We start from the raw sequence: 25,915 nt of genomic DNA, 5'->3' as shown, positions 1-25,915 counted from the left end.
TTTCAGTGGGAAGGGACTGACAGCTTGTGATTTAACTGGAGGTTATAAAATGAAAGGCAGCCCGTGCTCAGAACGACAAACAACGGAGTGGAGAACGCATAGTATGTTGGGGTCAGAGACGTACTGTAAAAACAAAAAACATGCTTTAACACTGAAATAAGTAACCTTTGCTCCAGTAGTTTCTTTTGTTGTTGTTTTGAGAACACGTAACGACTGAATGTTACAAATTAAGTCTGTATCATCATTCACAAGAACAGCACATTCACAAAAACATTGTTAACAAGTTTGGATTTCTCTCAAGCTAAAGTGAATTTGAGCCATCTCCTCAGAGTGGCTCTGCACTGATGACACGGCTTCACACTTCCCCTGGGCGTGGGCTTGGGAAGTGTTCTGCCCGGCGACGAGGCTTTGGCTTTGTGTCTGCCAGCCTGTTAGGAGAAGTAAGTGCTACAAGTTCCCAATTAAGCGTGTGCTGTTCAAAGGGCAGGTGTGCCATAAAGTGGCCCTAATAAGTACCCTGTTTGCCCTGTGGTGGGCAGAGGGATTAACTACATCCAGACTACACCAATGCAGAAGCAGCTCGTCATACTACTGCAGCCTTTGAAAGAGAGCATACGTGTGCATGTGTGTCTGTGTCTGTGTGCGTGTGTTTAAAATTGGCATACGACACCAAGGATAGGATTTTACACTACTCTTTTGCAGTTTTTAAAGTTCAATTGTAAGTATAGACAAACTCACTGAAATCACTGCCTAGAGTAATTAAATCCATGATGTAAATGCAGCTGACTTGCATGGGGGCGGGGGGTAGAAATAGGGCCTTATAGTTTTACATCAAGAAGTGCTAAAGGGCACACACCACAGCATGTAACTTGAATTGTGCTTTTCAAAACAGTGGTTTTGTGGGGGAGTGGCTTTGTTCACGTCAATGCAATCACTTCCTCATCAGGGTTCCAGCCTTGCGGGGCTGACACACACAGCTGACATCCAAGGCAGGACTTACCCTCTCTGCCAGCCAGGCCTTGTGACTGCGAGATATCTCCTCAGCTGGCAACCAACCCCAACCTTCCTCTCCCTAAGTCTCCTCTCTCCCCCTCTCTCTGGCATACTCCCTCTACCTTTCTCTTGCCCTGTTTCTCTCATTCACTCACCTCTCCATGTTTTAACTCTCCATGTTTTAACTCTCCACCTCTTACTCCTGACTTGACCCTCCCCTCCTCTTTTTCTTTACTGCCCCCTCTTCTTTTCCTCTTTCCTCTTCTTGGTAAACAGCCGGCTGAAGAGAGGAGTGGTACACTCCTGCCTTTAGCCAGCCAATTACAACAGCCTTTCTGTGCACTGTGACTGCAACTATTGCTGGGAAACTCAGACATGTGTAATTACACACACACACACACACACACGTTAGCAGAGAAATAGGCCATCAAAGGTCTAATACGTGACACTCACATACAAACTTGACCCCTCAGAGCGCATGTCCACTCTCCAATAGCTATCCATTTACACCAAATGAACTTGTGAACAAATAAGTAAAGATATACACAAGGTGTCCAAAACAAACAATCCCAGAAAGGCAAACACACATGGACTAACATATAGGGCTGGATAATAACACTCTGGCACTGATTGCAACTCCCAGAGGGATCCTCCTCACTCACGCCCTCATTACGTCTAACAGACACAGCACTCTCCCCCACCCATAGCCAGCTCTCGCTTAATGGATCACAAACACACTCGGGCCATCTCTCTCTCTCTCTCTCTCTCTCTGCTCCATTTGGCCAAGGTGAAAATGTTAAAAGAGAAATTAGTCAACTAGACCCATGTTTTCATATATCTGGCATAGGACTACAACTAACGATTATTTTCATAGCCAAATAATTTGTTGATTATTCTCTTGATTAATCGATGAGGTGAAAAAAAATTACATTCGTGCTTTCTGTCCACATGGAAAAGATATTTCACTTACTGTCAGTAAAGTGCAATCAGTGAATTTTTAAGTGTTTTTCTTAGAATGACAAACTGATAAATCGATTACCAAAATGACTGCTGATTAATTTAACAGTTGACAACTAAGCAATTAATTGTTGATGCCCCAAACTTGCACACTTCCCCTGGACCTTGCAAACCAAACTTGAGAAAAACCCACGGTGTATTCATAATGTGAGATACTTCCACTTTCATAAGTGAAATATTTCAGTTTTCATACCTTTAAATATATTCAAAAAGTAACAACAAAACATACAGTTATTGACATCACTATGATCTTCAGACTTAGGCTACGTTTATACAGTGACGATAAAAAGAGAAGACGCAGAAGTGGCGTTTATTCGCGTTTAGATGAGCATTTTCAGGGGGAAATCTTTGTTTATATGAAGACGCAAGAGTATGTGATATTCAATTGGATATGCATTCCAGACCGCTGGGTGGTGGTGTGATAGAACCCCGGTACGTCACGCGCAGACTAATTTGATTCTAATTTGACAGTTTAGCCAGAGAGGTGATCAAGGATCTTTGGTTTAGCCGTTTAGACGGAGACGCAACCCGGGTCGTCTTCAAAACTCTACACTCTGGAAGGAGTCTTCAGATTTTTGCGTCTTCAAGCCCCGATGGCGGGGTCGCCGTGTAAACTAAAGGCACTTATGATGAAACCTGCAATCTGAACACATCAACCTGAACCATCAGCAGTGACGCAGCCCACAGCCTTACCTAGAAGCTCCTCGGGGTCCTTCACCACAATGTGGGCGTTGAGCTCCTGCAGCTCCTGGTGGAGCTCCTCCACCTTCTTGCTGGACTTCTTCAGCATGTTGTCCACGTAGGCCAGGCTCTTCTTGTCAGTGGTGACCTTACGCAGGTTCTCGGCACCCTCTTTGATCTTTAGCTCTTTGCGGATCTCGCGCTTGATCTGGTCTTTGATCTCATCCAGCTTCTGCTGCACCATGGTGTCGGACAGGTCCAGGTTGTGGCCCAGGCCGAGGCGCTCGGACACTTGGTGACCCAATGTGTCCCCCTATGGATTATGAAATACAACAAGGTATATCAACTGAACAGCTACAATATACGTAAACAAACCACAAGGAACTAATGATTTTTTTATGATGTACCAGTCAACCGTTTCAATCATTTGAAACCACCAAAGAGGTATATAGCAACTATGCTACGACTAAATGCGTCTTCATGAACATTTAATTTAATGTTGCCTTTCCAGAACATTGTATATAACTCCAAATACAGGCCAGAAAAAGCTTTTTAAAGTTTATATTAAGCTTTCACTTTCTGTCCACATGCAATCACTTTAAACTCACATTACACTGCACTGTCAACAGAGCCAAATGATGTACAAAACAACTAGCCTATAACCGCAACTGAAAATAAACCTGCAATGCTAAAAGCTGAAGTCCTTGGCCAGTGCATTTAGACTAGGCTTCTGATGTTAGAGAAACAAAACAAACAAAGTGGTAGCAAAAGTAGACACAAAAGTAGTATTTCAAGAAAAAAACAACATGAAGTCAGTGTACATTTAAATCTTTCACAAATGTTTGTGGCCATAGCAAAGTAATTCCCACCCAAACAGTAGTTCTGTTTGATCTCATGAGTGGGCAACATGGCTGCCAGTCTATGCAGGTCTCTGGACCCCTTTAGAGGTTCTTGACGACTTTGCCCTTGACACGGCAGCCTTGTGTGCGTCTGGAGCCACGGAGCCATTATGTAATGGCACAAAGCTGGACAGCTAATCTGTGTGCTGGGAAGGCACAGGGGGGCCTCTGTCAGTGCCACAACGAGCTCTAGGCCGAGCACACAAACACACCGGGTGACCTTAACAAAAGCCAGCAGTGACCAGACAATGCCAAGGAATGCGGTCCCTCTCCACACGTCATGACCAAAGCACCCACACCACACACACAAACACGTAAGGTGTGCACCTAACAATAGTTTGGTTCAGTGTAATTCACCCTGGAACATCCCAACTAGGGTTGCAAAATTCCGGGAATTTTCAAAGTTGGAAACTTTCCATGGGAATTAACGGGAATATATGGGAATTAACAGGAATAAACAGGAATTATGGGGATTAACATGGCCAATAAACAGGAACTTAAATGGGGACAAAACCCCATTTTCTAATATGGCCAACCTGATTTAATCTTTCATAACTACCCTGAACAATTAAATGTAGTGGACAAAACCCCCCATCTTTTTATGCAGCCCTAATAATGGTTAAAACCCTCCTCTATTTAATGCAAAATTCACACCAGACATAATTTCACTACCCTGCACTATATGCATGTGACAATCAACATCCTTGTATCCTTGTACACATGCACACAGCAATCGGCATAGGCTGCTAGACATAAAAGAAACCTATGGTGCGTTCATATTCATGGGGAAAAAATGTTCCAACCAATCGGATTTTGTTGTGGAGTGGTGTGGTGTATCTTGGGCAGTTCAGTGTTGCTAGTTTAGCATTCTAGTAAACCATAGGCAGAGAATGGGATTCCCGCTAGCATGCTAGCTTGCTTTGTATGCTAAGCTAAGCAAAAATACGAACATACAAACATACAAATCATATTGCTTATTACGAAACAAAATGTTAATGTTTGTATATGAAACAGTTTGTATGAATTACCCAAAATTCCCAGTAAATTCCCATTAATTCCCATAATTTCCTTTAATTCAATGAAAGTTTCCAATTTGGAATATTTCCAAAATTCCCCAGCTTAACTTTCCATGCTAAGTTTCCGGAAAATTTACCGGAAATGTTCCGCCCTTTGCAACCCTAATCCCAACACATTTTCAGTTATTTCATTTCAAGACCTGTATGGAACAACTAAATGTAACAACTTGGTTTTGAAGACTTTAACTTTAAGAGCACTTAGGCACAACTGTATCTCTTGCTAGAACTCCTGTCAGTGCATTTGCTGGTCTGTAACCTTTCTCCTCCTGCCACTGCAGTTTGCACAAACATGTAGTTTCCTTGAACTGGGAGTGCACAGCCCACCTCCACAACACACAGAGAGCCCCCTTAAAGCAGCCAACTCTCTGCTTGATTTACAGGCATACGGCAAACACTCCACTTGGCATCCACCGCCTCTGCTATCAATAGGGTGCGGCACAGACAGGCTTCAGGCTTCTGACTCCAGGCGTAAAACACCAACTAGAAAACTTGACCCCGCACGACCACAGCACACTAAAAATAACAGGCAAATTTGCTATGTGTTCAAAAATAATAGGTGTTCAGACAACGCAGGCGAAGTGTAACATTTCAGACGCTCTGAATGCTGTAATTATGCATAAGATAGGGGATAAAAAGTTGGAAACCGTTCCATAAGTATTCTATACGCTTTCCAAATCTGACCAAGAGTTTTGGAACATACAAAAGCATACAATAGCGCACTTCCACTTCCAAGATCAAACTATTTTAAAAGATAAACAATGGGCCCAGGGCAGCTCAGCAGAGCATGAACACAATGGCCTATACGTCAGATTGCTTACCAACACCTCCACTACTCCAGCTGCACAAACAGCATCGCGCATTTTCAGTCGTTTTCCAAACCTTCTTTGAAACCGTCAACCGTCTCCTAGGCTTCCGCAAAGATCCGATTTTAGGATCACAATCTCACTATGAATCTGCAGAGTGTCCCATACAAACCACTATGTGCCAGACTAAGAGGGAAGACTTGCGCTGGGCTATCCTCACTGGCTGTTCCTTAGACATCAGAATGACCACATAACAGTTTAGAGAGCACAAATCCTCCTAAGCCTATGTTCTGGCCCGTGGCCTAGTTAAGGACATCAGTGACGAGAGAACCTGGAAAGTTAACACGGCTCTTAAAATAAAAACAGCCAAAGACCTCGGATGTATGGCAGTGCCTGGCTTCTATCGCCTTACCTGACGTAAACAAAGGTGTCTTTTGGCAAAGAGCCCACCTGATAGGTGACCCTCCTGTTCGGTGGGGGCTCTGGCTAGTGGTTAGGGTGGAGCAGATTGAGATTCGAAGCTGCAAGTGCAGGGAATTTTCTAAAACAAGTATACTACATTGGGAGTTTCTGAAAGGCTGGCATATTTGAACATATGGAATATTTTGAACTCTTTAAGGTCTAGGAGACTTTTATTTCTGTAACACACACTCACACAATGCAATTTCGTTTTTGAAAAACAAAACAAAACAAAAAAACACGACACTCCCTTTGCAACCCTCGTCCTGCAGATGCCATGCTATTAGTGTCATAACAGCTGCATAGAGGAAATGGTACAGCACATTTGTGACCCCTCATGTGCATACTGACTGCGCAGTGTTTCCCACAGAATTGAATTCCATTTGTGGTGGTTGGTTTGCAGAATTAACTTGAATGCAACAGTTTTTAACAAATTACCAGAGCGTGGTTATTATGCTAATCAGATTTAAGCACAATTTAGTACAACCTGGAAATATCATTGTGTGGTGGTCAATGTTGATATTGTGGTGGGCCGCCACAAATAAGTCAATGTATGGGAAACACTGCTGCGTGTCCATGTGTCTGAACATCCTGTGTGCAATGTGTACGTCAAGCCCTCCAGGGCGTCTTAAGCTCTTTCCAGGCCTATCTTGATGTCAAGAATAGAAGGTGTACTGTATTGTGCACATAAACACACAGTGTGGGGGGTGCATGGAAAGCTTCCAAGGAAAGTGACACAAATTTTGAACCGTCAACAACTTTTAGATTGAACTCTTTGGCATTGATTGCCACTACTAAATAAATGCCAAGAGAACAATTTATATCTCCTGTGCAGACCAGTATTTGGCTAAAATGTCCATATAGTCTGGTTTACTAAAGCAAGTGGGAGAGTTCCACATTCAGAGGTATCCCTGGCTACCTGTTACACAGTACACAAAACATGGTCCTGCGGAAGTTTGGAACCTGAATGTAACTTTCAGCACCTTAAAGATAAGGTAAATCCCACTTAGACTAATTTGCATTTTACTTCCTTCATCCTGAATGTCACTCTTCCCCTAAGCCATACGTGACTCCACAGGTCCTGAGAGAAAAGGGGGGAAAACACAATGCCTACAAATGGGGCAATGCTGACACAATCCAAAATGAGACAAACTGACATTCTCTACCTCTGCAGCAGTTAGCTGGGGCTCTTAGAAAGGCTGAGACAACCATGACTCACACTCCTCTGTACCGAGTAGAGAACAGAGCACAGATGAGGGGATGTGTGTGTGGGGGGGGCTGATTGTGTTAGCCAGGGCTTCCCTCCCAATCCAGAAACCCCAAAAGTCCTGTCGACTCCACCCAGCAACTCGGCCTGGCCAGCGCACAGATCCAGGAGCGGAGCGGACAGAGCAGGGATTGCATAACCGGCTAATTCCCACACAAGGGATAACAGGTGGCCACGTACTCGGACCATAAAGCCCACAGCCTGCCAGAGAACGGCTACGTTCAAGAGAGGACCTTCACCTTGGTTTGTAATTCTCCAGTGGCAAACTGAATGTGGCATGGTGACAAATGCCTGTGGTGACAGACAATCAGTCACATGGATAGTATACAGAGACAGAGAGAGAGAGAGAGAGAGAGAGAGAGAGAGAGAGAGAGAGAGAGAGAGAAGAGAAAGAGGTCATGTAGTTTGTGTGTATTGGGTGAAATAATGCATTAAAATTAATTTTAATGGCACATGATCAAAGTCAGCTAAAAACACCTGTTGTTCTCTCTAGCTACTGAGGCTATTTATTGTGTAGTTTTGTGATCTGAGTAAGAGCAACTTTTCCAGCACTATGTTACCAAAATTGCGCAAATACAGCTTTATCAACTTTACCAACTGGGTTGTTGTTGCCGTTTGTTTGACAACTCTTGTTTTTTGGCTAGGCTAGGTTTGGCCGAGTTGGTTTTTGACAAAACCTTACTGCAGCTTTAAGCAGCTGTTTCTGTTTTCGTGACAACCCTGAACACTAGTGAAGTGAAACACCATACACATGAGCTAATTACAGCAAAGAGCACAGCATGAATGAACTCGGAGTTTAAGCTCTACACACTCTTTACGACTTAAAGACTCTTCCAATCAAAGAGGCTTACGCATTTCTGGCACTCTTCCTGACAAAAAAAGAGAAACCTTTTTTGTCATGATATACAGATAAAGGTACTGCTATAATTTGCATTACATGCTGTATAAACAAAGTAGGCCCATCTTGCCCCAAAAGAGCACTGTGTGTGTACTGTGATGCCCTTATGCCAATGTTTCCCTAGCATGGAATTAAGAGGACTACACCAGCCATCTGGGGACAATCATTTCCCTCTCAGGATCACTATGTCACTGAACTGTAGTAGCCCATAAAAAGATGTAGCCATGTAGTTCTCAAAAATAGGGTCACGTTTTGGCAGCGACCTGTTGATCACCTTTCACCACCACATGACCAGTTGGAGTTCTCTTCTGCCATCTTGAAATGACCTCTGTTTTTTCTCTCTATGCCATCATAAGAAAAAGATGCAGATAAGAATCTCCACAAAAGGAAGTGTCAGACAGAAGTCAGCCTCCGCTTCAGGAAAAGCTGTTCTAAAATTATACAAAGTTTGTCACAAATGATACAATTACGCAGTGCTGTTTTACAAATTCTTTCAGCCAACATGCACTGAGCCATGTCAGTTCAGCCACTGTTAAACATCTGCTTCACGAAACTCCACAACAAATCCAGCAACAACAGCCAGACTGAAAACGTACACCTTCCCATGTCAGTGACTGGCCAATGTAATTTCTAAGAGGCTAACAAGCCATTTCCTTGTCCTTGAACTTCTACTGCCTACACCCGCCTGCTTCCCACCCTCAGGGTCTGGCCATCTTAAGTCAATGAACCGCAGTCTTTAGGTAACCCAGGTGATCGCCGCCACAGATAAGGACCACTACTGAAGAGAGCTCCAGAGGGCAGAAAGCACACATTCACTGTGAGAAAACCTACGCCAAGAGTATCAGCTAATGTGTTGGGGTATGAAATATGCCCAACATGGCAATGCAATTAGAATGATTGTCCACCAGTGAATGAGATGACACAAGCTTTTGAATTCGTTGCTGTATAGAGCCATTTCATGGTCTTTGCTAATGACTGGTTCTGTTGCTATTTTGGATGGAGTTAACCAGTTGCTAAAAGGAGAGGATGTTTTTGTGCCTCTATAGGTGCCCCCTTGCACCAACTGTTTGATCTACACCATAAACCAAACACAAAATACCAGAAATTAGTTGTGAATGAAGAGGGGAAGCCCACGATTTGACAATGTCAAGCTGTACAGCACTGTGATTTGTTGAGCAGAAATCAAATCAACCCATAATAGCTACAGGACAACAAACAAGTTAACTGATACTAAAAAAAGGGTGAGTCAGTGTTGAAGTACCGTACAAAATGTAAATACGCCAGGCAGAAACATCACTACCAAGTGAGTAATACATAATTGTAATGGGACCATAAAAGCTTCACAAGGCGAGCCCTGTTCTATTTAGGTCCCAGTCAACACTTGCATCTCTGACATGATGGGTGTCTGAATAGTAGTGGACTTTATCTGAATCAGTGTTTACAACTCCAGCACAGGTGCAGAGGTAGACCTTTTTATACCAGACTTGGGCCTGTTTAAGACTACACCACATGGTTCTAAAGGAAGGTGTACACTGGGGAAAAAATGAAAATAATTGCTTGCCTAATACTTTCAATGTCGTTTGAAGATGCCTGTTCTACTAAAATGAGAAATTATGCCATTTCATGATGACATCAGCAATATTATAACGCATGGTGTTGTAATAGATGCATTTGTCTTTCATAAAACTTAAAAACTGGGCTAATTCTAGAGCAATACAGTAGGCTATACATGCAGGGGACTGCTAGCCAATTCCAGCAGCAGTATACCCTCGCAAAGGAAGGGAAACGCCACTTGACCATCGATTTCCTCTCACCAAGGTCGAAGTATTCATACACAACTAAGCGTGACTGAACATATCTCCGACCTGAATTTCTATAAGCAACTTTATTGCTATTTCGAACGCATGTTGCAATGCAGACTAACATATTGATCCGTTGACAGAGGGTAAAAATATACCAACGCCCAGTTGCTCTACAACAGAGCAGGGCAACACAGGCCTATGCATTTGAACAATATTTTGAAGAAGTTTCCGACAACCACAAACAATTTCCTTTGAAATGTTTCGCTGCGCGATACTTTTCCTCGGCATGAGCAAGAAAGGGAAAACAATCTCAGCTAGTAACAAAGTATCGCCTCGTTCATGAAACGTGGTGCCATGACAGCCCTGTCAAAAACAACCCGATAAGTAAACTGGACATGGTCATTTTTTAACTAACACCCAAAAAAACTAGTTTATTTGCAACACAACAAGTAGCCTAACCAAAACTACCAGAAATACCATTAAGTCATAAACATTACGTTATAGCCAACGCTTTACGTTATGTTTCTGTAACATCGGGTGAGCTAACCAACCTAAATGTCTGTTGAGCGTATCTAAAACAAACATATCTTCAAGAGCAAAAATAAATTTACTTTGTCTACATATGTAATTGTAGTCTATAGGCCCTATATTCTTCCGCCTGTTCGAGTGAACGCGGTGAAGCAACAGTTGTTCGCTGTTTGATTATTTCCTAGGCCCAAGTAGATATCCCCCCGTCCCAGTTAACCCTTCACAACTGCGCGCTGGAAGTATCGGTTATCCCGTCTCTAAAATAGCGCACAAATATGAACAAAACCTCTTACGCGACCGTCAGTTAAAGTTCATATAACTTCCGTGTGCACATATTCGCGTGGTTAAACGTGTAAAACTCTGTTTATAGAAATAAATTTGTTTTCTTACCTGCACGGAATCGGCCGCCATCTTGCCTTCTAACTTTGAATCAAACTCGGGATAGTGGATGGGAGGTGAGTCACAAAGGAGAGTAGGAGCTTTGCAACTTCTCTCCAACTAGTCCTTTCGGCTCCTCTTTTAATGATAAAAACGGGACCATCAGCTTTCCCGCGACGTGTCCATGGTTCAGCTGAGAATCCTGAGATCTTCCATGACAATACCTTCACAGTAATCCCTTTTATAAAAGTAATGTAAACAGGTAAAACAATAAAGAATAAACACTCGTTAAAATAAAAAGTTATTTTCCAAACAGTCCACAAGTATGGTTTTGGGAAGGAGTGCTGGTGATATAAATGTCTTCGCGGGGAACTCCACCCGAGACACGCAGCGCCCAGCTCTGGAAAGCTTTTTCTCTCAGCTAGAGTCAATTCATCCACTTTTAGTCATGTGATCATAAACCCTATGCAAGCATGCGGCAGACACTTTCCCAGGAGGAGCAGTTCGCGTATGGTGCCAAATATAGTGCTCATGTGTTTATTTAGTTCATATCGTGCAGTAAAAAAAGTTTAGATGTAGACCCATGGAAACAGGAAAAGAGGATCCACATGTAGGCATTATAATAATAATAATAATAATAATAGCAAAAATAATCTGCTTTAAATATGTTGTAAATATGTTTTTACGCTATAAGTCAATGTGTGTCTAAGGGGAAGGCATTTATTAAATGGTTGGGTGTAATATAATACATAGGCCTATACTATACCATGATATAAAATCATGTTTGCATTTGTAAGTTTTTTGCCAATATATATATATATATATATATATATATATATAGTAACATTGTCGACATTCATGTCAAAAGGAAATGTATTGTGGGACTTTTTCTTACCTTTGTGTTGTAGTAGAGCAATCTCCTGGACCACCAAGGGGGGCTTGACCCCACTCATGAATTGCTTAGGGAAATTTGATACTTTGTGTAAATCAGACCCCACTTTTAACCATCTCTAAAGGCTGGCCATCCATGTGGCTAATGAATGATTTAGAGACGCTGTTGACCTATTTGACACAGTTATTTGATTTGAATGGGCATTTGTTTTCCTTTCCACTAGCACAATGAAGCCCATTCATCTTAACAGTTGATATTTAAAATTGGATGTATATAATACACTACTCTGAGATATTTGGTGGAGCTCGTGCTCAGCTGCAGTTTAATACACCACACTGGCAGTGTTACCTAACAGAAAGACAAAAATGCCTTCCGATCCCGAGATCAGAATAATTTTAGCCACAACGAGGCTGACATTGTGCTGTGTCTAGTTTGCATGATCTCCTTCCCTGTGGTGGAGTATGAGGAAATCAGCCAGTGACTCAAAGTAGACAGGGCCCCTCTCTTAATGAGCTATCAGTAGACCGTGGCTCTCTGTCCACTCCCGAGGGTGTTTATTTTTGGAGGCTTAAGCAGGCCGGCTGGTCACTGCTGGAAACGTGAGTCAGACATTGATAAGGCTCCGTTCTGTTGTTGAAGATTAAGGACAAGTCAGACACTCTACATTGTCTCAAGCCTTAGAACAAATGAGATGTCTTGGTCCATGGGTTTTTAGCTTGACATGCACTTCAAGGGAGAGGGCATCATCACAATATCGTTTTCTCAGTTCCCTTTATAAAACATTGAGGGCGAGTCAAATGTGTCATAATATGCTTTTTGTTCAGCTGCATAGAATTCCCAGCTATGTTTTTAGTTCATATGGTCGAATATTACTTTAGTAATGCCTAGCTTTTGTACCTCTAGTTGTGTTGTGATTATTGAGTGAATACATAGAGCTGTGGGCCCAGAGTTAGAGTGAACATGTGGCTGTTTGGATCTGAGTGGATGTTGCTGTGGCCTTTGTGGTCCCGTGTTTGCATTCTGTAACAAAGCCTTTTTACTTAAAGGTCAGTGTACTTCAGGTCAGCGGCTCGCCTCAGTTCCCTCTTGACACGACCGGCCTTTTTCCCCCCAAACAGGTCACACCATTACCATAGTCACTTTTGCCTGTTTACTTTCCCCCTAATGTTCACACAGACTTCAGCATGGTTAAGCTTCAAACAATGCCAAAGTCATTGATGAACTGAAGAGGTAAGAAATGGTTAACTGCTAGAGAGAACTGTCTAAATGTTTGGACCACAAACGGTTGGAATTTGAACATGGAATGTGCGTTCACCAAAACTGATCAGTCTGAGTGAGGGATTTTGGTGAACCCTGTGGCAGTGAAAACCTCTTTGTGTGAAACCACGGTAACCACCATTGTTGGTTTTCTCCACCACAACACACAGCACTCAGCAGCCATAGTCACACACTTCCTGTGGTAACAATCGAGCTTCCTGTGCTAGACTGCGTGTTGTTGTATCAGAGGTGATAATCTCCCAAGGCTTTTTCATTTGGTAGGTTACACAAACCTAGATTTCTAAATAACATGATATTGACGTTCTGTCTGAAAGGCCATCAGTGTCTTTTATGAAACAAGCACCGCATTGCCATATTTGGTATATGACCACATTCCTGCTCTCTTTAGGAAAGGTCAGAGAGTAAGCAACATTCACAAAGGAAAAATGGGAAGACTTTTCAAGTCCCGCTACAATCTCTTGCGGGTATCGTTGTAGTTTTGATTAAGGTGTAGCATCAAGGTGTAGCATCAAGGTCTTAAGATCATGCGTGCATAATCAACAGGAATTTTCAACATCTACAGCTGTGGTACTGTCATGTCCTCCCCCTAAGGAAACAATTCCATGGATAAGTGCAGCATAATCAGAGAGAGAGAGAGAAGTAAAGAAAGAGAAACACCATCACCCACACTGGCTCTATCCACAGCATCTGCTTGTGGTATTGGCCATCAGACCCTCCTATTCATAGTTGCCAGTAGTGACGTAGAGACCCTGGGGGGAAGCCTGGCTGCCTGACTCATCCCTTCAGAATGTCTGCCCAAGGGGAGACTGTCTCACACTACCCCACACACCTGTAGCTAGCGCACTAACTCACCTGCTCAGCAGCCAATGGCTAACTACAGCTTTTAGGCACTCTTTGGAAAGCTAATAATTAGCCAGCTGTATATATTTTTTTTCAGCACTGACCCCGGGTGATGGGATGGGGTCTAGGGGCCCATGCCATTTATGGGCTTGAAGTGACAGTAATTGATGGGGTATTGATGTTTCTCACAAGCAGACTGAGCTGCAGTGTTTGCTTTTAGAGTTCAGAAAGGTAGGCCTTCATGTGGGATCTACATCCTGTTTGAAGTGGGGAGAACAAAGGACTTTTCTGTTGGAGAAAAACTCCTACGTTTTAATGTATGATGGCACCACCTGCTGGTGGCAGAGCAAAAGTACATCAAATGTCAAACAAACAAGTAATTACATAGAATAACAATTAAGACAAATGCTTATTTGTCTATAACAAATGAATTATGAAAGATTACCTGCAACAGAAACAGTAGTCAAGTCAAGTTTATTTATATAGCGCATTTCATACACAGAGGTAATTCAATGTGCTTTACATAAACAAAACCAAACAATAATAACAAATACTGTAAAAGCATAGAAAGGCAATATAGTCAAAGAATAGTTACAAGGTAAAGATCATAATAAAAAGAAAACATAAAACACAAGGAAAAATCATTTAAAAATAAAGAATAATTAGTAAGCAAAAACAAAGGCAAAAGTAGTAAAAAAGTAATAAAAGACAAGGTAGAATAATTACCATGGCAGATTCAGAATTTGTAACTCGGCACAGTTAGCAGAAAGCATCTGAGAACAGTTTGGTCTTACATGTAAGTCTAGATTTAAAACTGGCTACAGTTGGGGCCTTTTTGATGTTATCCGAAAGTTGGTTCCACAGCTGAGCCGCATAGCAGATAAAAGCTGCTTCGCAAGTTTAGTTCTAACAGTAGGTTTTACTAGCAGGTTTTTCACCTGGGACCTGAGAAGCATGTCTGACAGGTATTTAGGTCCTGCTCCATTTACTGATTTATAAACAAGCAATAGTGCTTTAAAGTCAATTCTGTGACTTACTGGAAGCCAGTGCAAGGACTTAAGAATTGGAGTAATGTGGTCAGTTCTTTTAGTTTTTGTTAGAATCCTAGCTGCTGCATTTTGTATCACCTGAAGCTGTTTAATAGTCTTTTTAGGAAGGCCTGTGAACAGTCCATTGCAGTAATCAACCCTGCTGGAGATAAATGCATGAATGAGTTTTTCTAAGTCATGTTTTGACATCAGCCCTCTGAGTTTGGCAATATTTTTGAGGTGGTAAAAAGCAGATTTAGTTATCGCTTTCATGTGGCTGTTGAAATTTAGATCACTGTCAATTAATACACCAAGATTTTTAACTGTATCCTTTGCATTCAACCCTTTTGTGTCAAGGAGAGTGGCAACCCTAAGTCTTTCCTCCTTTTTACCAAATATAATTACTTCAGTTTTTCCTTTGTTCAGCTGAAGAAAATTTTGAGACATCCAGGTGTTGATTTGTTCTATACACTGACACATGGATTCAAGAGGACCATAGTCGTTTGGTGACAGAGCTAAGTAAATTTGTGTGTCATCTGCATAGCTATGATATGAAATTAAATTATTTTGGATGATTTGTCCAAGTGGGAGCATATAGAGGTTGAATAATAGTGGTCCCAAGATCGACTCCTGGGGAACACCACAGGTCAAGGACGTTGGTGTTGAGGTACAGTTTCCGATGGCAACAAAGAAGCTCCTTTCTTGTAGATATGATTTTAGCCAGCTGATAACTATGCCTGTAAATCCAACCCAGTGGTCTGTGTAGTAAAATATTGTGATCAACAGTGTCAAATGCTGCACTAAGGTCCAGTAGCACTAGGACTGATTTACCTGGATCTGTGTTGAGGCGTATGTCATTGGAAACTTTGATGAGAGCTGTTTCAGTGCTGTGATTTGCCCAAAAACCAGACTGAAAGTAATCAAAATACCCATTTGATGTTAGGAAGGTGGTTCATTGATTAAAGACCACTTTTTCAATAATTTTGCCAATAAAAGGTAGATTGGATATGGGCCTGTAATTGTTTAGCATGGAGGCATCCAGGTTATTCTTCTTGAGAAGTGGCTTTAAAACAGCTTTTTTCAGTGACTTAGGAAAAGTGCCAGACAGCAGTGATACATTTACAATTTGAAGGACATCCGCCGCTGTGAGGTGGTTTTGGGCAGAGTGTCTAAGACACATGTGGAAGAGCTGAGATTCTGTACTGTTTTTTCAAGTGTTTCGTAGTCTATCAAGCTGAACTCTGACATCAAGTTTAGTTTCCCTCTGTTTGTTGCTGTAAGTTCAGGTTGTTGAATTTGTAATTGAGCAGATATGTTGAGTCTGATTTTGTCAATTTTACCTTTAAAAAAAGATGAAAACTCATTGCATTTATTAGTTGAGAGAAGTTCAGGTGCTAATTGTGAAGGGGGATTTGTTAATTTAACAGTTGAAAATATAATATGAGTGTTATTTGAACTTCTATTGATAATGTTAGAAAATAAAGACTGTCTTGCTTTGCATATTTCGGAGTTATATGTGCGGAGCATCTCTTTATGGATTTCATAGTGGATCTGAAGTTTGTATTTACGCCATTTTCTTTCAGTCTTCCTACACTCTCTTTTTAGAAGTTTAACTGCTGGATTTTGCCTCCATGGTGCTTTCTGTTTGTCCTTAACTTTCTTGAATTGTAATGGAGCAATGTCATCCATAATGTTTGCCATTTTTGCATTAAAGTGCATCAAATAAGTGTTCTACAGAGTCTGGCAGTTGACTTGACTTTAGTGAAAGTGCTTGCTCAAAGAGAGCACTTGTCTGATCATTTATGATTCTCATTTTTACCATCATAGCTGTGTTTTGAGTGTGTGGGGACATAGACACATCAAAGAACACGCAGAAATGATCAGATAAGGCCAGGTCTTGAACAGCTGTAGAGACATCGAGGCCCTTTGTGATAACAAGGTCGAGGGTATGGCCGAGAGAGTGTGTTGGCCCCTGTACATGCTGTGTTAGGAAGAAAGTATTGATTAGTGCAATGAATTCCTTGGCATAATTGTTTTCAGGATTATCCACATGCAAGTTTAGATCCCCTGATATAAGAAGACAGTCAAACTGCAATGCAAACGACTGATAGCAGTTCACCTAGCTCTTCAAGAAAAACTTTTGCTGAATGTTTTGGAGGCCTGTAAATTGTCAGTAATAAAATCTGAGGAGAAGACTTAATGCGTGCACACAGATATTCAAATGAAGTAAAGTCACCGAATGACGACTGATTGCACTTAAAAGACGTCTTGAAAATTGTGGCTATCCATCCACCTCTTTTATTTGCTCTGGTAGCACTAAAAAAACTGAAATTTGGGGGAGCTGATTTGATGAGAATAGCAGCACTGTTTGCCTGATCTAACCATGTCTCAGTCAAAAGTAAAAAATCAAGGTTGTGTGTGCAAATTAGATCATGAATTAAGAATGATTTGTTTGAAAGAGATCTGATATTTAGGAGTGCTAGTTTTGCTGTAAGTGTTGGGGAAATATGATCCATGGGGGAAATCTGAGGTTGATGTGGTACGGGTAGGAGATTGGACTGGTTTACCCTATAAGCTCGATGCATTTGTGTTCTATTTCTTGTCAATACAGGAATAGAGAATGTCATGGGCTTACTGGGTCCCGGCATGTTCTCAAAACTACTGTCAGTACCATTTATATTGCAGGGACCCTGAGAATATCGTGCAATACAGGCATCATATAATTGTCCTCTGCTGCTGCCATCTGTATTTTCCACTGCACATTCCATGCTATATGCCGGCTGAGAAAATAAACTAAGAGGTTGCTGCTGCTTAAGAGATCCTTCTAAACCTGAAGGGGGCGGGGAGGGCAAGGGGGTGGAGGTGCCCTTCGCTTCTTTGGTGCTAAAGATCTTGGGCTAGTAAAACTCTGCATGGCTACTGGTAGCAGTCTCTCCATTCTTGCAGGGAACATCATGTGCTTGGGTGGGGATGGTGATGGGTATTCAGGGGATCCTGTGGAGTTTGAGTGGGCACTGGGGAATATTTATTTATGTAATTATTTTGGAGCAGTTGCAGTGTGCAGACCACACTTTTTCTACTGTCTGATTCTATTGTCTGGCACCTGCAGAAAAACTTTACTTTGGATGTGCGCACCCACTCTTCAAAACGTGCACTGGGGAATACTCACAGAAATTACAGGGCACATTCTACATGTTCAGAAATGTTGAAAAATTTTTAGACATTTTATGAAATGCAGATAAAATATTTAGAAATTTTATGAAATGTAGATAACTTGTGTACATAATTAGTAGATACCTAACTTTTGAAGATACAGCGTAAAAAAAACAACAAAATGGGGGCAGCCTGACCTCCAAACAAAAACAAAACCCTGTGTTGAATTTCTCTAGGAATACTGAAGGTAAGGGTGAGCTATCTGGCTAGCATGTTTTGTTTGGTCTTTGGTTAAAATATCCTACAATGTACTATTTTTTGCACAAAAGTGCCTGCTAATAAATGTAAATATAAACATAAACACAAGCAAACATGACTTCCTGTGAAATCCATAACTGCGCCTTTAAATAGAATAATTTATTAAAGTTTGACATGTCAGGGTTCAACAACAACATAGTTTTGTTTTAAATAGTTTTCTTTTTAAAAAGAAAAGTGCAACCTGAATTGTGTCAAACAAGAGGGAAAAAGAATAGCAAAACATGAAATTTAAAGAAAAAAATACTATAATAAGGATAATTTATAAAACAACTAAAAGCTCTTGGAAGGTCAGAGAATTCATATCTTTTTGTCTTTTAGTTGTATGCTACTCATTGGCACAACATATTCCCAATGCTGACAGAGAATAATAGAGTGTAGGAGCTACAGGCAGGAAATCATGGAGAGGAGAAGAACTGTCCTGTAATGTTGGTGAGAGTAGCTCCATCATGTCATTAGGAAGAGAGGAAGATAGGATTCTAATGATCTTGTACTCTTTCCAGCTCCTCAGATAATAGTGCGTTCATGTGGCTGGGAAGTGGGAAGGTCCCCACTTTGGAACTCCATACTTCCGAACTGAGAGCGTTCACTTGACAACACCAAACGTTTCTTGGTGTTTTATTCCCCCAACGTTGTCTTCAAGGCAGCGCTACCTGGAAGGTACTAGGGTTAGGCATGGGATAAGGTTAGGGTTAGGTTTAGGATTAGGTGCCTTTAAGTCAGCGGTGGCAGCGCTGCCTGGAAGACGACGTTGGGGGCATAAAACACCATCAAGCACAACAAGATTTGGGCTCTCATTTTTCACTACACAGCTCCCCCTGCAGCTTCGGAATGTTCAGCCGGACATATTGCATGATCAGGCGACATTCGAAGGCTGATCTAGATATCTAAATACACAACGAGAACCTGGATTCAGAACGCAAACAAACATGTTTGGTAGCAAGTGACTGCTACGCTAAACCCCCACTAGCTAGCGAGCTAGCCATCAAGAAACCAAGCTAAACACATACAGGGCTCACAATAAAACGGTCTATCAAACCACATTACGAGTTCACCCAAGGGTAGACTACTTACAATTTCAACAGCAACAAAGCCAAATCGGTGTCCGTTTTGCAGTCTTCAGAGTCTCTCCTAGCATTCATGGGCTTCGGAAAAACCTTTCTCAGAGTGAAAACATCATCATTCTGCGTCATTCACGTCACTTAATGTGTGAGTCAGAGGTCGGAAACTGGGGCTAGATTTTGCTAACAGAGTTGCCCAGTTAGGGGCTCGCCATCACTTTTGTCGCCACGCTTGTAGTTCGTTTGTAGTCCATGTGGCCTTTCATGCCCAACAGTTTTAATGTGAACTTGGGAATTTGCCGTTTTTGTCACTTGAAAGCTGCATATCTTTCTTTCACGAGCATCTTACACTATATTTTAAGCAAATACAGTTATTTGTTTAGGATTAGTGAGTGTATGTTTTAACCTTTGTTGTGGCATCTGTGTTTGTCACACATTCCAATGGCAAAGCACATGAACACTTGCTGTCGGAAAAACAAAGTAGCCATGGGGGCGGTCCTTGTCATTCCGAGGTGCTCTGAATGCACCATTTCACTTGACGCCATTCCTCAAAAGCTCGCCCTATGTTCACTCGTGTCTGGTCTCTTTTTTTGTCAAACTCCCTTTTCTTCTTCTGTTCCTCTGACAGTCGCTTCTTGGGTCTCTTATTTGTCGGTTGATCCATGATGAATGCAACAATTGCCTTGCAACTGGCTGTTTATATCTACAGTAGCCGGTCCCATGTTTGGGGGTGTGTCTGCCGTAAAGCATTTTCTAAACTACAATCTGACTACATTTTCGAGGCGCTGTCACTCCCCGATGTTAGTCGCTACCGGATGTGAGTCGCGCATGCGTCACTTTACTTTGCGACTACCAGTGCTGTTAGCCACAGAATAATGACATTAGCCTACACAGCAGTAATGTATTATTTAGCGTAAGGCATCACATTTTCACGGCATGATCTCTAATGTCAGTTCTAGATTAGAGGCTGAAGTAGCCTGCTAGCGAGAGACTTCTGTAATATCAATAAAAATTGACCTATAACGAAGTTTGTTCACTGCTGGCAAGTAAGTAAGCAATCAAGCACAACAAAGGCTGTCACTTGAATGGCGTTTGCTAACGTTAGCAATCAAACAATCTTAGATAGTTAAAACGTTTTTGAAAAAGAAAAGTTAATTATTTTATGGATGTCAGTCGGATCCCTGGGGGTTATGCCATAAAAACCTATCAATCTGAGCATGCGTGACTCACATCGGGGAGTGACAGCGGGGACTGACAGCGCGATTGACCGTGCTTTCTATTTGTCTCGTAAATCCGCCGCCGAGTTGGAAAGTGTAAATTACCCAGCTTTCTTGTGGCATTTTGGGCAGGCACGCCCACTTTTACCTCGGAGTACTTGAGGGTACCCTGAGGTGGACGTACGACCTTACAACAAACATGGCTGCGCCCATAGTTGAGATGAGATGACATGTATTTTTTTTGCATATGTACTTTGTTGGTCATGTTAATGTTGATGTAATGCTCTTACACACTAGATTACATTGCTGCTTCAATCCGGTCGCCAATTCATGCATTGCACGGTTTTGCTGTGCCTGCAATACAATGTAACAAATTGTTTTCCAGCCGTTAAGCTAGAGGCTACATGTAGCACAAAACAATAACAATGACTAGCCTCCTGCTAATGCCCCTCGTGGCTCGAGAGAAACGCGTTCCTGTAGCCACTCATTCGTACATGTTGTACGAGTGGGTGTACGATGATTTACAAGACAAATAGAAAGCACCATGAATTCATACTTTGCAGTCACGTGATTACCATGGATACCTGGCGGGCAAGAAACGCTAACAAAATGGCGACAAACAGTGGCCAGCCAGTGGCCACACAGATCCCAGATGCACCCCTCCCCCTCCCCTCCCCTTACACCCCTCACCATTACAAAGGATCAAGTGACAGTCCAACTTAAGAAATTGCGCAGCAATAAAGCAGCTGGGCCTGACAGACTGTGCCCAAGGCTACTCAAGGCCTGTGCTGCTGAACTGGGGAACCACTGAAGCACATCTTCAATTTGAGCCACGCCTTGGACAAGTTCCAACACTGTGGAAGACATCATGTCTCACCCCTGTCCCTAAGAAGCCACACCCTAGTGAGCTTAATGACTACAGACCTGTCGCTCTTACATCACATGTGATGAAGACAATGGAGCGATTGGTCTTAGGCATGCTCAGACCCCAGGTATGCCATGCACTAGACCCGTTACAGTTTGCTTACCAGGAGAAAGTGGGCGTGGACGATGCCATCACTTATCTTCTACACAGGACACATTCCCACCTGGACAAGGGGAAAAGTGCTGTGAGAATCATGTTCTTTGATTTCTCAAGTGCTTTTAACACCATCCAGAGATTGGGACAAGCAATTGTGGGGCTGGTAACCTCACCACAGGAGACTGAAGAACTGTCTCTCTGACACTGTGATCGGGCAGGAGGAGGGAGGAGGAGTACAGGAGCCTGGTGGAGGACTTTGTGCAATGGTGCAAACTCAATCATCTTCAACTTAACACTTCAAAGACCAAGGAGATGGTGGTGGATTTCCGCAGGTCTAAGCCCACTCTGCTACCAGTTCACATTGATGGGGTCAATGTGGAGGTGGTTAGCACCTACAAGTATCTGGGTCTCCACCTGGACAATAAACTGGACTGGTCAGCCAACACTGATGCACTCTACAAGAAAGGGCAGAGCAGGCTGTACTTCCTGAGGAGGCTGTGGTCCTTCAATGTGTGCAGTAAGCTCCTCAGGATGTTCTACCAGTCTGTTGTTGCCAGCGTCCTCTTCTATGCAGTAGTATGCTGGGGTGGAAGCACAAGGAAGAAGGATGTGGGGCGAATTGACAGGCTGGTAAGGAAAGCTGGCTCTGTAGTGGGAGCTGAACTGGAGTGTATCACTTCACTATCTGACAAAAGGACCCTGAACAAACTGATCAACATCTTGGACAATGAGTGTCACCCACTCCACAGCACTATTGTTAAACAGAAGAGCCTGATCAGCTGGAGACTTCGCTCACTGCCTTGCACAACTGACAGACTGAGAAAGTCATTTGTCCCCAGGGCCATTGAACTGTTCAATGCCTCACTTAAGGGAAGAGGAGAGATAGACTTCTCTGCATAGTCTGTCTGCCTCTTCATCCCCTCCATGTTGGTACTGTCTGTCCACTAGCCACTTGTACCACTGTCTTTATGCCTCACTGTTTGCGTGCTATATTAGCACATTAGCACATATGCATAACCCTCCCCCCTCCATGCCACAGCCGAACTGTGGCCACACTTATACATTTTCTTAAATAGTTAAATATATAGATATATAGACTTTACTTTACTTTATTTCTGCATTGTTGCACTGTTGACTTACTCATTTGCACTATCACCATGACCACTATCACCATTGCACTACCACCATGACACACATTCACACAGAGCACCTTACCATCCCTTACTATGCACAGAGAATCACAGGCTCAGTCCCTGCCTCAGTCATTGCAAGCGCCTCTGATTTATTAATCACCACTATGTGGATACTGTTTTTAGAATTGATTTAGATTAAGTGTTAGTATAATTTGTAATTTTGTTATTTGTATTTTAGTATATTTTTATATATTGTATTAAGTGTTAGTATAATTTGTATTTTAGTATATTTAGCATATTCTTTATCTTCTACTGTCCTTACTGCTTAGTTGTGTTTTTATATTATATACTTTAATTACTCTTCTGCTGTTAAAGAATGTGTTTGTGTTGTATGTATGCTGCTGAGACCTTGAATTTCCCCTGGGGATCAATAAAGTATCTATCTATCTATCTATAAGCCAGGGGAATTGCAGATTTCCAATACTACTAATACAATCAATTAACTATTTAGACCATATGTCACCAAATGTTCAAATAGATATCAAAAAAAGATTAACATACTCGGAACGTGTGATCCATAACGTTACACAGCACCCGCTGATGTTTTCATTGCTTTGAAGCTGGCAAAGTCTCTACCAGACTTGGAGTTTGGAGATATTTACATATGTTATAAAGAATCCGTCACCTTACACCGCACAAAAAATGAAAGCCTACAAAAGTACAAATAGCTATCTTTTTTATCAAGAGTGGATGGGTTAACAACGCTGTCGTTATGGGAGGTGAAAAACAGGAATATCTTTATAAAAGTTGAGTGTTACTAGTTAGCTAGCTAACGTTACCCGTTTGCTAATGTTTGCATGTTTGTAGCTATAAGTTACACAAAGTGACATCTGTTCCATCATGTGATGATGATGTCTTCATCTGAATATGTACACCCTGCCTGCCGGCAAATGACAGCTTGATAAGTAGTTTAAAAAAAAAACCGTATGCCAACTGTATCATATATGGCTAGCAGGATGTCAACATAGCCTACCTGCTTATCCACTCCACATAGCATCAGACAACAGACACAAGCAGTTGGGGCAGCGAAATGCGTATAATCCTGTTAGGTTGTAATGTAGTAGTGATAAGTGTATGATAGTCTGCATGCAAAGTAACTGTAAGTAATAAATAGACGCAGTACAACAGTAACGTGTCATTCATTCACCATGTACTCTTCTTCTCATATCATATCAAATCCTATTTTTTACAAGTCTATGATCAAATCACGTACAGATGATAACGCGTTCTCGCCACCTACTGGCGAACGTGTAAGCACGTTTAGTTAAGATTACACGATTGACATGAAAAACATAACTTCAGCGAATCATAAATCTGAAATTATCCATTATGTCAACCAGGCTTGGAATTTCACCATTCTGGGGGCAAGGCCACTTGGCCTTCAGTTGGGCATATTTGGTGGGGGGCACAAAGGCCACATGTCAGGGCCCCAAGGCCAAAGTTAACTATACAGTAGGAGGCTATAAAAATGATCAAAGTTGTATTTAGCCTATTCACTGCAGTAGACCTGCATCACTGTATGAAACATTACAAAAACATGAAACATGACATATTACATAGAACTGTAAATCATCTGATCATCTAATATTTGCCCGTGGGGACAGCTTTAGGCCTACCTGCTTGACTGAAGAATAAGGAGGCTCATTATCCTGTCTTTGCTGTTCAAAGCAACATATAAATAGATAACAATATAACACTTAAATTGAACAGGGAACAAATTAAGATGTTGGTCAGACTGTAATAAGGACAATAGCAATAGGCTAATAAACAAATGCCCATTCAATCAATGATATAATAACAAGTTATAGTGCTTTACTGCTTAATGGACTGCATGTTGAACAAACGTGCCTTTAGACGCCTTTTAAAAACTATCACAGGAACAGAGAGCACTGTGCAACTTATTGCACCCACATGGAACCACTGAGGAAGAGTCTTGAATAGCGTTCATGAGTAGTCGACAGAACAAATGGTAATCAGAAGACAGCAGTGAGCGGTTGGGGAAGTACATCTTGATCACTGAATTAAAATAACAAGGAGCAGATCCAGTCAGTGTCCCATAGGCCAAAGTGAGAGATTTAAATGTAATGCTGGCTACTAGGCTACAGGGGGAGTGTAGGAGAATAGGCCTAGGAGTGGATATGCATGCCCAATATCCATACCCCATCTTCCTCCTTGCTGGAACAGTTGGCTATATAATGTATTTTCACTGTAGGCCTATTAGGACACATTATCTATGTATCTATCTAATTTTAATTATGGTAGCCATAGTACATGTGAGATTACAACAATAATAATGAATGTAATAATACAAACTGAAATGACTAATGAGTAAATGAATGAATGCCTTTATGTTATTGCATTGGGAAAGAAGTAGGCCTAAATCTGCTAGTGCTAATCTGCTTGTTTTTAGACTCTGTAGGTGGCTAACTGTTTCCAATTGTCCTGTTCTGTTTACGGGTACACCAAAACTGTCACACTTGGATATTGAATCAATTACGATGAAAAACACGTAGCTTATCAACAAACAAAGAAAAGTGAAATTGCTTTAGGATGATAGATGCTTTACTTTTCCAAAAGATGTTGACACATTAAAGGAAATGACATAGTATTCATTGTGATCCTTCTTTATAATCTGCCGCTGCTGCTGGTGGTGTTTGTGGTGCTGATGGTGTTTGTGCTGCTGTTGGTGCTGCTCCTGCCACTGACACAGCTGCAGCTGGTACTGCTACTGTTGCTGGTGGTGCCTCAACAAACTGCTGCACATTCTCTGACTAAGGGAAAAGCGCATCATTATTAGATATGTATGTACAAATGTCTTTAAACACAATGGTTGCACTTGAAATCATTCATCCTTCTTTTTTTAAGTATTTTCTGTGTTTTTAAGGAATGAAGCAAAACTACAGCAATCTAGACAGCTTGATACAATTGTACATATATACCTGGAGATTGAAATCTGCATTAAAGGCTGCTAGTGGTGATGCTGCTGCTGGTAGTGATGCTGCTGCTGGTGCCCAGCGTCCTTGCCTCATGGGGGTGCCTGGGAGTCCTTGCCTCATGGGGGAGAGGGGTGGCGGGTGGGGGGGGTGAGAGCGTCCTTACCTCATGGGGTGGGGGTT

The 25,915-nt window shown here is 41.9% G+C and overlaps 1 protein-coding gene across 2 annotated transcripts in view; it reads right to left on the bottom strand.

Moving 5' to 3' along the window:
- The window catches only part of pkn2b (protein kinase N2b), a 30,303-nt gene extending 19,099 nt beyond the window's left edge, over positions 1-11,204 (bottom strand). The window contains exons 1-2 of one of the 2 annotated variants that reach the window (XM_048252842.1): positions 10,814-11,204; positions 2,704-3,004 (exon numbers count right to left, since the gene is read on the bottom strand). In XM_048252842.1, coding sequence (XP_048108799.1) covers positions 2,704-3,004; positions 10,814-10,834 — 322 coding nt within the window. In that variant the 5' untranslated portion in view covers positions 10,835-11,204. Of the gene's footprint in view, positions 1-2,703; positions 3,005-5,484; positions 5,708-10,813 lie in introns of those variants that run through there. The other variant, XM_048252841.1, reaches the window with a different exon arrangement.
- Positions 11,205-25,915: the final 14,711 nt, after the last annotated feature.

Source organism: Alosa alosa, chromosome 9 (assembly GCF_017589495.1).
Source record: "Alosa alosa isolate M-15738 ecotype Scorff River chromosome 9, AALO_Geno_1.1, whole genome shotgun sequence".
NCBI lineage: Eukaryota > Metazoa > Chordata > Actinopteri > Clupeiformes > Clupeidae > Alosa > Alosa alosa.
Note: the sequence above shows the minus strand (reverse complement) of the source record. Positions and strands in the feature narration are given on the sequence as shown.